Genomic DNA, 14,159 nt, shown 5'->3' on the forward strand with positions numbered 1-14,159 from the left:
GAGGTGGTGTATAATGACAAAATACCTTAGACTGGTCAGGGAAGGAAGGGAGGGCCGGTGAAGACTAGAAGAGGTAGAATTTAAGGCTGCACGTGGTTTGGATTGGTTATGGAAGTGGTTAAGCAGACAATCCGAAAGGTGGTGCACATGCTGCTAGATAACATACAAGACCTGCAAGTAACTGACTGTTGATAGACTTCCAAATCCCATGAAAAAATACCATGGAATCTGAAAGGGGGCTGTGCCATTAGTTAAACCAAAGGAAATCCTCCAAGAGATGAAAAGGGAAGTTTGGCAGTGTATAGGGTGGTGAGGGGTTTGGAGGGAAGATCAAGGGAATTGGAGAAACAGAAGTACTATCGAAGTGGTCCCTGCAATTTTTATTCTGAGTTTTTCCATCCTTTTTAGGGTTATCTCTCTTAGCTCTCTGCTGCCACAATCTTGTTTAGCCCTCACCACTGCATTGGGGAGATTGGCATGCTGTGGGGGAAAGGGCACAGGCTTTGGAGGCCAAACAGACCTCTGCTACTTACTAACTTTGTGACTTTGGGCAAGTGCACTAGCCTCACTGGGACTCTCTTTGCTCATTGATAAAGAGCGAGCAAACATACCTAATTTACTGGGTTGTTCTGAAGAATAATGAGATAATTAATGTGAATAACATGCCTTATTTTATAGCTGGAACATATTAGGGGCTCAATGAATGGTAAGTTCCTCACCTATCTTCTTCTAGGGTTATGATCGTGTATTTGTTTGTCTAAGTAAGAGGCAGAATCTCCTTCAAGAGGCCTCCAAAAGAGACTCCCAAAATAGAGTTGAAAACACAGAGGAAACACATTAGAGTCTGCTTTTATTACTCCTCATTATCTCACCTGGAGATCCCACCCATTCCCTACCCCCCACCTTGTAGATTGTGTGTGTGCATGTGTGATTTAAGTTAGGACACTAGTCCCTCTCAGGTCCATAAAGACATAAGTTCCTTTCCTTGACTTGGCTCTCCCTGTGTGTCATGCAAGCAGCATGGCGAGCAGGGCAGGGCATCCTGTTTATGTAGGAGAGGTACAGTTGGCTACTAATGATCTCCATGCATTGAAAGCTGATTCCTGCCACCCCACTCCTCTGCACCAGCAAGAGAAGATTAACAGGCATGAGGTCCAGGGCAAATTTCCCTGGTGCAGGGAATAAGATCATGTCAGTTTATCTGGAAAGCTAGGTCACTGAGGGGTCTTATTAACTTCTCCATTGTCTTTCTGTGTTTGGTTAACTTATGAAGTCCAAGAAGTTTGCTTTCAAAGTGTTTAGTATCTCTGTCAGCTCTCCCCTAATTTTTGTAGCAACTTCCTCCTCCCCTCACCCCTGCCCTCATACCGCCCTAGCCCTCCCCCGAATGCTTTCCAACCTCCTCTCAGTCTCTTCCAAACCCTCTGCTTAACTTTCCCTCTATCCTCCCTCTAATCCCTCCATACCTCACCCAGTCTCCCTTCACCCCAACTGTTTCCATACTCTTTCCATCTCTCCCTACCCCATCACCCACTGACCTGCCTCTACCCCTGGAATATTCAGGACCCCACTCAAACTTTGAGCCTTTTCCAATCCTCTCTCCCTCCCAACTTACTTGTCCTTATCCTCTTTCCTCAGCTAAGCCAATAAATAATTCAAACACCAGTGAAAATTGCCAATGTTTATTGATTTTTCAAAAATATTACTCGCAAATTTATTTTCTTTATTGAAAAGATGTTGCAATTGTTATGATAAGGAAAATCTTGATAGGAAGAAAATCAAATCACTCTAGCAACTATACTTTTCCAATGTCAGTTTCTAATATCTATTCTCATGCATATTGTTAGTACAAATTGTAATTAAATCAGCCCCACATTAATGCAGGGTTTAAAGAGGGGGGTGTGCAGGTTGGTGGGAAAAAGCAGCTCAAAGTTGTCAGGTTCAGTCCATGATCCGCGAGGCAGTGTTGTTGTACAGGTAGCCTTAGTTCATTGCCAGAGATTCAGTGGAAGATTCTGGGAGCAGCAAATGCTAATGATAGCTGAGGTAATGGAAGGCAGGTGGCTAGGAGCAGTCACTAGGACACAGGACCTACCCAGCAATTATTTCATCACGACGTCTTCTATTCCACCTACGCCTGAAGCAATTGTAGTGACAATAACGGGATGGAAAAGACACAGTGCGAGTACTCCACTCAATGTTTGGGTCATGTGTTTCCAGCCAATGGATGCCAAGAATCAGAGGGTACCGTGGTGCGTGAATAATGTCAAACTGGAGCTCTTCAACGTGGTTTCCAATTTTAACTTCAAGAGGTGGTGTTTCCTTGGTTATGGGTCCATTAATCAGTGGACGGCCATCCACAGTTTCAAGCATCAGAGGGAAGATGTTATTGCGGATGGGCAGCTTCTCTCGCAGAACCACAGAATGGTCAATGCTGTTTCTGTAGGAACCTGAATCCACCATTGCTTGCTCAAAGAACTGTCGTCTTCCCAGTCGTATTTCAACAGTAAGCCATAGGGTACGGGACATGGATATTGGAAGTGAGGGGGATGCATATTTGTAAATTGGCCCGCCCGGGTTCCCCCTTACCGCCGGGCCTCGATGTTTCCCGCCGGCTGGGCACGATGAGGCTTGACAGGACAATCTCTGGCAAAATGACCAGGACGACCACAGTAGAGGCACAAGTGGCCTTCACGGCGGCGGGCCCGTTCAGCTTCACTGAGGTGTGGGCGATTGCTTGCAGGCTGCACAGGCTGGTTTTCAGCTGGTGGACTCTCAGGCCCAGCTCTTGCCTCAGAGGGACTCGCCCCTTCTCTATTTGGATCAGGCTTATCCCTTAGCTTCTCTTCTAGCTTGATGCACAGGGTGATCAAACCAGATAGATTGGTGGCTGGGCTTGTGCGAGACAGTTCGTCTTGGCTAGAACTGGCAAGCCCTTCCTGAAACTGGATGCAGAGAGTGCTTTCATTCCAGTTTAGCTCCTGAGCAATGAGGGGGAAGTGGGTCGCATACTGATGGACAGGGTTGTCCCCTTGGCAGAGCTGACGGATGCTGTGGTTGGCACCTTCCATGTTTTCTGGCTTGTCACAAGTACCCTGGAGCACTTGTATGAAACTTTCAAATTGCTCCAGCAGGGGGCTTTGGATATCTACTAAGGGCTGGAACCACTTTCCTGCCTCACCTGAGTAGCGGTTGCCAACAAAGCTCACCAGGGCTGCTTTGGTGGGATACAGGTGCCCTCTGACTCTCATATAACTACTCAATTGAACCAGGAACTCAGGAGGCTTCAGGGCATCCCCACTGCAGGCTAAAGGGTATTCTAGAGGGAAAGCTCCAGCCTTTAACCCCCTGCGAGACCGTGAGAACACTGAAGCTGCTGATGTTTCGATAGCTATTAGGCCCTCCAGGGACTCCTGGGGTGCTGAAAGCTCTAGGAACTCCTGGGCATCTGAAGGATCCAGGGGATCCTGGAGCACTCGAGGCTGCAGAGGCTCCTGGGGAGCAAGAAGCTCAAGGGGCTCCAGGTATGTTGAGGTCTCCTGGCATTCTGGTGCCTCCTGGGGCTCCTGTGCATTTGAAGGATCCTGGGGCTCTAAATTCTGGGACTTCTGGGTATTTGGGGGCTCCTGGGCCTCCTTGACTTCTGGGGGCTTTTGGGACTCCCAGGCTGCTGAGAGCCCATGGACCGTTGGAGGTGCCTGGGGCTCCCGGGTTGCTGGGGGCTCCAGGGACTCTGGGGCTGCTGGGAGCTCCAAGGGCTTTTGGTTCTCCTGGGCCACTGGGGTCTTCTGGGGCTCTTTGGGCTTCTGGGGTGCCTCGATCTCTGGAGGCTCTTGGGGCTCCAAAGCTGCTGAGGGATCCAGGGACTCTGGGGGTTTCTGGGGCTCCTGGGCCTCTGAGGGCTTCTGGAGTGGTTCATCCTCCTTGTCTGCTTGGGGCTCCTGGAGCTGTGGCATCTGGGCCTGCAGGGCAGCATTTTCTTCCATGAGCTGCTGCACTTGGGCCTGCAGAATTTCATTCTCCAATTTCAGAGCAATATAAGAGGCTGCTAGGTCCTCTACCATCTTTTGATGAAATGGGCTTGGTTTGCCAAACAAGATTGGGTGGGTACTTGTGAGGTCTTTCTGAAAGTTCCTCACAGGCAGATGTTAGGCTATGTGAGTTTTCCAGGAGGTGGGTATTTGCGCCCCGCCAAGGTTGATTACCAGGAGGTCACTGGGCCTCCGGAGCTCAGCAAAGGGAGGTGTCAGATACACTGTGAAAAGAGTGGGGATCTGAGGATCAGAAACTATGGAAAGCACTCATCCAAAATAAATCAGAACAAAACCTGCCCAACAGTGCTGGTTTTCTTTTACTGTAGGCTCATAGTCGTGAGCTAGGTCATACATACCCATGACATTTTAAGAACAGCATCTGACCGAAACCATGTATGTCATTTTGTATTGTTCTTTTGAAACTTAACATTATATTAGAAGTAATTTCTCTATATTCTTTTCTGTTTTACATAATCTTTAATTTATAATGTCTGCTTAATATCCTAATGTAACACTTGGATTTTTAACAGCTGCTTTCAATGACTAAATCAAATGTTTGAGCAATGTGGGGATTTTAGGCTCTGTGGTGGGCCAATCCAAGAGATATTTTTGGGTGGCTGGGGTAAGAGGTAGGGGGGAGCTCTTTCTGACACCTCAGAAATCATACCACATAAGTAACCGCACAAGAGTAGCCAGGAGAAAACAAGCAAAAGTTGACTAAATATATATATACGCTCAGCAGACACATGCATATTATTTATAAAATGCCTGAAAATAGTTAAGAAAATAATCTTTATAAATGTACATTACCATTCAGAGATTTAGTCCAGAAGCTTGGCTGTCTGCGTACCCATCGCTGAGGAGGGAAGTGTGTGAATGGCTGTGCAGGCTTGCCTTTTCTGCACACACTGAACTCAAACAAACACACCCACTCCCAGAACACGTTCCAACTCTCCTCTGTAACATAGCTATTTCAAGTGTGGAAGAGTTTTTTTTTTTTGACAGTACCTCACAGTTTAGAGCCGCAAGGAAAGTAGGATGCTGCACTGATGTGAGGCAGCCTCATGTACTCAGCCCTTGGTTACTTTAATAAATATTTGGCCAGGAAATTGGGAGTAATACCACTGCTCTTGTGAAAAGTTGCAAACATTTCTGAATGACCACAGTGGTTTGGGACTTTATATTTTATGTCTGTCTCATGTAACCTTCCCTCACTCTATCCACACTGGGCCGTTTGTTTAATTCTCACTCAGAGAGCAGGCTGCAGCCCCTCAGCCCCTTCCCCTGCCCACCTACTCAGTCCCCAGGGTCCCTCCCTACAATATTTCCTTGGAAACTTTACCATGGACAGATCTAGGCAAGGTATAATAGGGTAAGATTGTAGAGGAGGCCAACTTTGTTGAAGGGTATTTACAGCAGTCTTGCAAGGCCCCTGGCTCCTTCTGAATGTCTTGGCCCAGTATTCTCATCCTTTCCTGAACCACTCAGGTGCTCTAGGCAGCACCTAGGTAGCTCACTAAGGGTTGGCCTCTTGAGAAGGGACCTTGCTCAAGATCTCACATGTTCTTCTCATGAGAAATCACAGTCACACACTGGGCCTGGGCCATGTGGCCATTTTAGGTAAGGCTCAGAGGCAGCTATTTTCATCCTAGTAAGGAATGGGGTTGAGGATTGTCTTTGGCCACTTCAAATTACACATCACATCAGTCATGGTCCCAAATCTCCTTCAAAAATGGTCAGTTCCACATTAGTCAGCGTAATGGGACAAGCCCTGGTAATGGAATATGCCCAAACCACAACAAATTGACAGACTGGACTAGCTGAAGCCGAATGCAGAGGCTTTGAAAAGGAAAGTAAAATCTTTTGCAAATTGAGTTATATTCCCTCCCTCCCTTTTAATATTTTATTCTTTAGAAACACACCACACATAAAAATATCACCATCATCAGGGAATAATGTGTTCTATTTATGTGAATTTTTCAGACAACTGAAGCCTTCCCTTTGAGAATCCAAAACACACAGTCGATATTTACCTTACCAATTAAAAAAGACAGAGAAATATTTATAGCATGCATTACACTTCTCTCTCCATTCTTAAGTAGATGATTTTGAACATAATTTAATTTACTTTTTAATGGTTTGGGGTCGTACTTACACAAACCAACTCCTTTACTGTGTTGTAACATCGTGTTGCCTTCTGAAAGTTACTGAGAGGTAAAAAGTGTCCTGTTTCCAAATTAAATACCTCCAAATTGCTATGCTTTCCAACTTCTTATAATTTATTTTTCCTTTGTGTCTTTTCTACTCTTTTGCTATCGGGCTGTCACATAGCCCTTCACACTGTTACTTTTACGCCTGTCTATACTAAGTATACACAAATTTGGTAAATTACTTAGTCCTTCTAAAATTTAGTCTAAAATTCAGTTTGTGAAACTGTAAAATGGAGCTATGAATTGTACTTAACTTTACAGAGTTGTTGCAAAGATCTAGTGAAATAATGCATGTAAAAGCCTTAGCACAGTGAGTGTCTAGCAGCTAGTAACATCCAATAAATGTTTATAATAAGAAGAATAATAGTAATAATAATAAGAAACAGCAGCAGCAGCAGCAGCTGTAGCATCAGTAACCTCATTTTAATTTATTCTTTTTAATCATCTGTGAATTTGGAAACTGGATAGGTAAACTTGCTAGAATTGTGTGAAGGCTGAGCAGGGGCTCTCATACAAAGAAATCTACAGTGCATGGATTTGACAGCATCGATTTTTTCACTACTCAGGAGCTTTTTTTTTTTTCCTGGTTGGGTTATGGATGATTTAGTTTACCGAATCATGCTCTAAAATCAGAACTGGAGGCACCTGAGCAGGATGATGAGATGATTAACAAGGGGGATTAGGGAGCAGCCAAGATAGATATTTAAGTCCATTGACTAATGTACTGAACAGTGCTTTGCCTACAGGCATATTTATCCAGTGGGTAAACACAGGGACCTTTCTCTCCCCCTACCCCCGCCCCCGCCCCTGCTAAAGAGCAAAGACCAAATTCAACGTCCTTAAGTACAAGTTCCAAACTGCCTAAACTTAGAGAATTATTCTCTTTCAAGTGGAAAAAAGAGCTACACTCACTTTTGTCAAAATGCCTAAAGTAGTTTTAATATCCTGAATTAGTCAAGTAAGAATAGGAAAGTAATCACATCCAAACTCTCATCGTGTTTCCCCTATATTTTAATCCTTCTACTTACACTGGCAACACAATGGGATTTATGGACCTTTTGGAATGATTATGAAAACATTTTAAGTAAATGAGCTTTTGTTAACTGGGCAAATGAATTTTTAGGGAAAAAAAGAAGACAGATATGTTCACTTAGATATAAAAAGACTGCAAAGTTATGCTCAGTTATGTTAATAAGTTACATATGTTGACTGTTAGCTTAGGGAAAAAGAGAAGGGAAAGCTTGAATAAGATGAAATTCTACTTTGTACATTGTACTAAGAATCATATTTTTAATTTGTCAGCAAATGTACAACCCGAACCATTCTAGGTCTCTGCTGGGGTCTTCCTCCCCAAAGCTGGCTGGGCTTCATCTTCAAGCAACTCAAGCTCCTGCCCCTCCCTCTTGCTGCCATGGAAAAGACTCAACAGGACAGGTTACCTTACCCCACAGGTCTCTGGCATAATGCCCAGCTATCCCTTGGGGGCAGTCTCACCCTGGTGTCTATTTTGTTTAACATGTTATTTCTATGGTTGCGTTAGAGCTTGCAGCACTTTCTAAAGTTTAACCCACAATGTACTTTGTACACGATTGAACCTTTTCAATGCCATCAACAGTCAACACTATACAGCACTGGGACAGTGGGAGTTCCCAATTTCTTTAGAATTTGGAAAGCTTTCCTAGAATTTTCCTTACTCATATGACTTGGAGCCAGAACACCTGGTAATGAAATAGAAACAGGGTCTACTCTGGTACAACTCTGAAGGAGTCAAAATTTGTCACCTCTTAATCTCCCTTTATGACATTTACCATCTTCTCATTTTATTTCTTGTTCTATACATACTTAGATGGCTTTTTGCCTTGATTGGCTATAACTTTGGAAAAATGAATCCCTACTGAGATACTACTTCAAAGAATTCTGAAAGGAACATGCTTGGGGTGTTTGTATTTTTGTAGGATATTCTGAAAGGCTGCAACCCCTTCAAGACCTTCTATCAGGAGAGGTATTCTGGGACAGAGATACTATTTTGACATGCTTCAGACCATACCACCCAGGTGGCCCTATATTTCATTTCTTTATAAGGCTAGTCCAGTATGGCTGCTAGTGTTAGCAGATTTGCTTAATGATTTCAATGCTCTGGCTTCATTGAACCCTGGCAATATGCTGACCAGGCTGCCTGAGCTAAGGGCTGAAGCAACCACCATCACAGCCTAACAGAGGAATAGGGGACGTTTGCTATAACCGCCCTCCTGGAGATGTCCCTCTTATAGGTGTCTGGCCCTCTTCTCTACTTCCTGGATCCCTACTCTCTGGGATTTGCCATTGCTGATTCACCCAGAGAGCAGAGTAAGTCCTTGCTGATGGCATCAGCAAGGCGAAAGAGAGAGGAGGGGAAGGAGAGGGAGAAGGAGAGGGATAGGTAGAGGGAAGGAGGAAGAAGAGCAGAGGGAGGGCAGGGGAGAGGGAAAGAAAATTTCTGCATTATCAGAAAATCTAGAAAGAAGGTTAAAAAACTCAGCATATGCACATTTTGGTCAGTTAAACACAAAATTTAATTTTATGGTTTAGCATTTTAAAAATCACGTGATAAGAGACTACCTTTTAATGCTTACGCTTACCTCTAAAGGTCTTAATCAGGCAATGGGGGTGGTATGGTATTTATAGGATTGCAGACTGCTAAAGGGGTGGTGGTAGACCACTGAGGTGGGACTGGAGAGAAAGGTTGGAGTGTACTGATGGGAGATACAGCAGTGAATGGATCACTGAGAAGGGAGAGGACGCGATCCTGCCAACTTCACATTTTTACTCTTCTGTACATATGAGATAATAGTTGTGAAAGTGCTTTGGAAAAAAGTGCTACTGGAAAGAGCACAGACTTTGAAGTAAGGCAAGCCTAAGTTTAATTCCCAGCTCTGCTCTTGACTAGCTGTGTGATCTTGGCCAAGTTACTTAAATTCTCTGAGACCCATTTTCCACATCTGGAAAGTAGGGGATAATAATAGGTCATTACTGAGTTGCTATGAGAATGAAAAATAATGTTAATACTTAACAGTAGGCATTTGCTGAGTTGTAGCTGATAAAAATCATGTTCATGGTAAAAGGGATTGCCAATACTTTTCATATATCAGCTTATCTAACGCACCCAAACAAACTTCCTCCCAATTTTTGCGTATAAATCCACCACAATTAATACAACTCCTCCACAAATATTTATTGAACATCCAGGAGGTTAAAGGCACTGTGCTGTGGTTGTGTGTGTGTGTGTTTGGGATGTGTATGCTGGGTGAGGAATACAAAGATGAACCCACTTGGAGCTTTTTCTCAAAGAGTTTACAGGCCAGTAAAGCAAGTAAAATATGTATTTTAGTATTAATAATGCAGAAATCTCCTAGTGATAAATGTCCTATAAGACATGCAGATAAATTCCTATAAAAGTGGAAAAAGAGAGAGAGATTGTGAATACAGTGGAGGGTGTGGAAAGGTGTGAAGTATCTGGCAAGGCTTAGTAGAGTTGGGCTTTGAAAGGAAGGTAAGATTTGATCATCCTGCTGTGGGGATGTAATTAGAATGGATGAAGAAAAGGACATTCCCAATGGAGAAAACAACAAACACAAAGGCACAGAGGTCAGGAATTGCAGCCTATGAATGAACAAGCAGCAGTTCAGTTTGGATGAAGCCGAGGGTATGTGAAGGAAGTTAACAGATGTATAATGTGATACACAGCTACTCAAAGAGAAGGTTGAGATTTAGCAGACAGATGACAGTAAAAAGCAAATGGTGTGTGTGTGTGTGTGTGTGTGTGTGTGTGTGTATATATCTATCTCATTAAGAAATATGTAATCCTGGTAATTTTTAACTGCCCTATGTATTTTCTTAATTTACTAAACTACTGGCACCCATTAGCCCCCCTCCCCCCAAAATACCTGATAGACCTTGAATATGCCCTATTGGCTGATTTTATCTCAACATTTTCAAGAACTTTCTAATGTGTGTTTTCTTAACACTCTGTACCCTGCCTGTAATTTCCTCCATGTTAGGAATGGTTAAATTTCCCTCCTCCTCCAAGCCAGATATTAAAGAAGCAGAACTGTCTCATGTTAACCCCAGCAAGGACCTCTTGGTTTAGCTATTTCATCTCAATTATTTCCTCTTGGAACATATTCACTTAACCAAATTCCATTTCTCCATTTCCTTCCATTCCTTTTCTGCCATGATTTTGTTCTTGTCACTACCATATTTGATTTTTCTAGCACAGCTGGATTATCTAAAACTAAGCTCTTTGTGTATATTCCTGACAGAAAAATAGGCCCTTCCTTATTCTCTGATTATTTCTTGGCTGAAAGACTGAAGCAGAAAATATCATTAACGAGTCATATCAGATTCCTGGGACATTTGTATTTTCTTCATGCATGCCAGCAAAGCAAGGTCCACCAGTATTTGCAAATGGGAAAGATTACACTGATGAATTATTTGTCAAGGGCTGAAAACGCACTTTGACTTTCTTAATTTTTAAAGAGAGCTTGGTGACTTCTTTTTTCAGCTTTCTTCAAGTAGGCCAAGTGGTACTTACTGGGGCACTTTTTGCTTTCAGCATTTGTGTAACCCAGGTAAGGTGCAGTCTAGTCACTGTGATACATCAGGGAGACTGCAGTAGATAGCATAGCTTGAAAAATAAAGATTGTTATTTTAAAAAGAACTCTGTGGGAAACATTTCTGGCAAGTTTCACAAGACACTGCTAATCATAAGTGATTCTGGGTAACGGGAATTGAGGAACTTTCAGTTTTCATTTTATATTTTTCTATAGCATTTGGGTTATTTTTGAAATATGAGCATACATTTCTTTTTTCTTTTATTAAAACAGCTTTATTGAAGTATAATTCATATACAAAAAGTGCACATATTTTTTGTAAACTTTTTGATGAGTTTGTACATACGCAAGCACCCTTGATACCGTTATCACAATCGAGGTAATAGATATATCCAACACCTCCCACAGTTGCCCTGTGCTCTTTTTCTTTCTTGTGTGGCAAGAACACTTACCATGAGAACATAGATTTCTTTCACGACAAAAAAGGAGTCTTACTACCTGATCGTGGCCTCATGTCCAAGTGCTTCGATTTGGCATTCAAAACCCTCTAGGATGTAGTTCTACCATTCTTCTCCAGCAGTGCTTCCCTTTTCCTTTGCTTATGCCTAACTAGCCTTGTTAGCCTCTACATTGTGCCACTCACATGGCGCACTCACCCTGCCTTTGTTTACATATCTATGCCTTCTGACTGGCTTTCTAATTTTAGGAATCTGATCCTTCTTTCTAGGCCCAGTTCAGAAGCTGCCTCCTCCAAAGAACATTACCTGATGACCCTAGTCCACACCTACTCCCCTCTCTTCTCTGTGCTAGTGTTGCAAGTGCAGCCAAGACTGATTGCAGTTCTCAGTTGGCATCTAATTATATCCAGTTTTAGCTTTCTCTGATTAGTTAGAGGAGCTAGATTCTTGTTCTGTCACAGCCTAGCTGTATGATCCTGGGTATAGGTAACAATCTCTCTGAGTGTGTTCTCTAGCTAAAGGAAGCAACACAAGGGAACTTTCTGAGTATGAGTGATAGGAATATTCTATATGTTTGAGTGGTGGTCACATGAGTGTATGCATATGTAAAAAGTCACTGAAGATTTGTGTATGGCATGTGAATTATTTATTGCATTTTAAGGAAGATACCAATAGAGCAATGGTGTTCAGTGGTTCACAAATGCTAGTCCTTAAAATGTGGCATCAGAATAATCTGAGATTTTTCCTTAAAAGCAGATTCCCAGGACTCAGAAAAGACCTACTTTTCCAGAATCTCTAGAGGTGGAGCCCTGAAATCTATATTTTAACAAGTGCCAAAAACTTAGGAGGGAGCCATATCTGGGGACTGCTGTTCCCTTTCGCTGTGTGGCACTTTTAAATCCAGTTCTGAATGCACTAATTTGTCAGTGTGCGGTTGGGATGAGGAGAGGAGAAGGACCTCAAACCCCCCAAAAACCCCATTCTGAGTAAAGATTTATTTTCTGGCTTGCTTAGAAGTATGTTTGTGGTTGCTGGGGGGATGTGTGTGTATGGAGAGTAGCGGTAGGGGATTGGCCAATGAGAGAATGCCGGTTTTAAAGGTATATTAATTCTAATGCTTTTCCAGAGGTGCTCAAGAAGGTCAGGACAAACGTCATCAAATTAGCTAGGTTATCTGAAGACTAGCAGGGAGTAAACTGATGGTCAGAATACTTAACTCACTTTGGGTTCTGAAAAATTAATGGCGAGGTCTACCCTCAGCACAATGTTTAAGTTGTCATCTACTCTGCTTGCCTGCTTTTGGATAACATCCCCCTAGGTGGTAGCCTTAACCCCTGGTACTCTGCCCCAGCATAAACTCATCCTCATTAGTGTAAGCCAGTGACTTTCTCTGCTTCTCTTCAAGGGAGAGTTTACATTTTAAAGGGATGCTTAGAAAGCAATATTCAATGTGCAACCCTAAGGTGAATCCTGGAGCAGCTGCAGGCCAGTAGGAGAGGGTTTAGCATAAAACTAACTCTGCTTGCCGAAACAGCCCAGATGTTACACTATGAGCTCACTTGTACTGAGGATGGACCTCAGTTTCTGCATCTGTAAAATAAGTTGTTGTGTCCTGGGAGCTTGCACAAGAACACATGAATAGTGAGTGCCAAAGATGGGATCTAAATGGCCAAGCCTTGATATAGCTGTGTACATGGGACCAACAGGCTTGAGAGAGGGGCCTGCCGTTTGCAGTCCCAGAACCCTTAGGTATCCACTAAGGTAGAAATGAAGATGCATATTGTAATTTCAATATCTCTAAAAGCTTAACATTTACAGACTAGTAACTAAAACCTTCAGTTTCCTGTGTTTTTTCCCCAAAATAAATCAACTCAGGTGGTATATTTGTCTGCTTGAGAAGGGATCTGTGGGACTTTGAATGTCTAGCCTATCTCCCAAACTGTCTCTTTTACTCTAGTTCCACTGTCTGAAAGTTTGCCATTTTACATTTATCATCCTTCTTCTGCTAAGAAAAATACAGAGACACACACAGGGAAGAAGTCCATGTGAAGACAGAGGCAGAGATTGGAGTGACGCATCAATAAACTAAGGAATGCCAGGAAGCACCAGAACCTGGAAGAGACAAGGAAGGATTCATCCCTAGAGCTTTCAGAGGGAGCACGGCCCTGCTGACACCTTGATTTTGCATTTGCAGCCTCTAAAACTTTGAGAAGGTACATTTCTCAATTTATTTTATTTATGTCATGGCAGCCCTAGGAAACTAATACAGCTTCTTACACTGAGTCCTGGAAGAGAGGCCACTGGGTGGAGCATTCTCTGAAGTCACTGACGCTTCAGTGGAAGAGCACTGGGTTGAGGGCTAAGGGCCACTAGAAGGGGTAAAAGGCCTTGGGAGCAGGGAGAGGAGAGGAGAGGAAAGATGGCTGCATTTTACAGATTACACAATACAAGGCCAGCACTACAGAGAGTAATCTCCAAAGCCTCATTCAAATGCCTCTACTGAGGCCAGCTTCATGTCCTATACCAATATGGAGTCTCCTTAGCTACAGTGCTCAGGGACTAGGAGTTGAAAACAACTTCCACACCCTTGAGACATGAGTCCTGCCCAGTCTTTTCCCTCCCCAGATATCACGACTTGTAAGTGGCCTCGTCTCAGAGTGAGTTACATGAGTAATACAGGTTTTGGCAGGCAAGACAATGTACTATATGTGTTTCCCATTTTTCTGTCTCAGTCAGAATTTAGAAATTTGCCATTATCCTTTTAAATGATCTTTTGTATTTGTTTATTTGTTTTCATTGTTTGCTTTTTTGAAAATTCATCGGACTCTTTGTTTTACCCCTTTTTTTTTTTTGGCAATGCCTCTCCAG

At 43.0% G+C, this 14,159-nt stretch overlaps 1 protein-coding gene across 1 annotated transcript; it reads right to left on the minus strand.

Annotated features, from left to right (window-relative positions):
• Positions 1–1,675: 1,675 nt before the first annotated feature.
• Positions 1,676–4,944, minus strand: RTL3 (retrotransposon Gag like 3). The gene is made up of 2 exons (XM_014835574.3): positions 4,845–4,944; positions 1,676–4,255 (listed from the first exon to the last, which is right to left on the minus strand). Exon 2 carries the CDS (start codon positions 4,062–4,064, stop codon positions 2,586–2,588), a length of 1,479 nt encoding a protein of 492 aa, XP_014691060.1. The 5' UTR covers positions 4,065–4,255; positions 4,845–4,944; the 3' UTR covers positions 1,676–2,585.
• Positions 4,945–14,159: the final 9,215 nt, after the last annotated feature.

This window comes from Equus asinus, chromosome X (genome assembly GCF_041296235.1).
Source record: "Equus asinus isolate D_3611 breed Donkey chromosome X, EquAss-T2T_v2, whole genome shotgun sequence".
Lineage (NCBI taxonomy): Eukaryota > Metazoa > Chordata > Mammalia > Perissodactyla > Equidae > Equus > Equus asinus.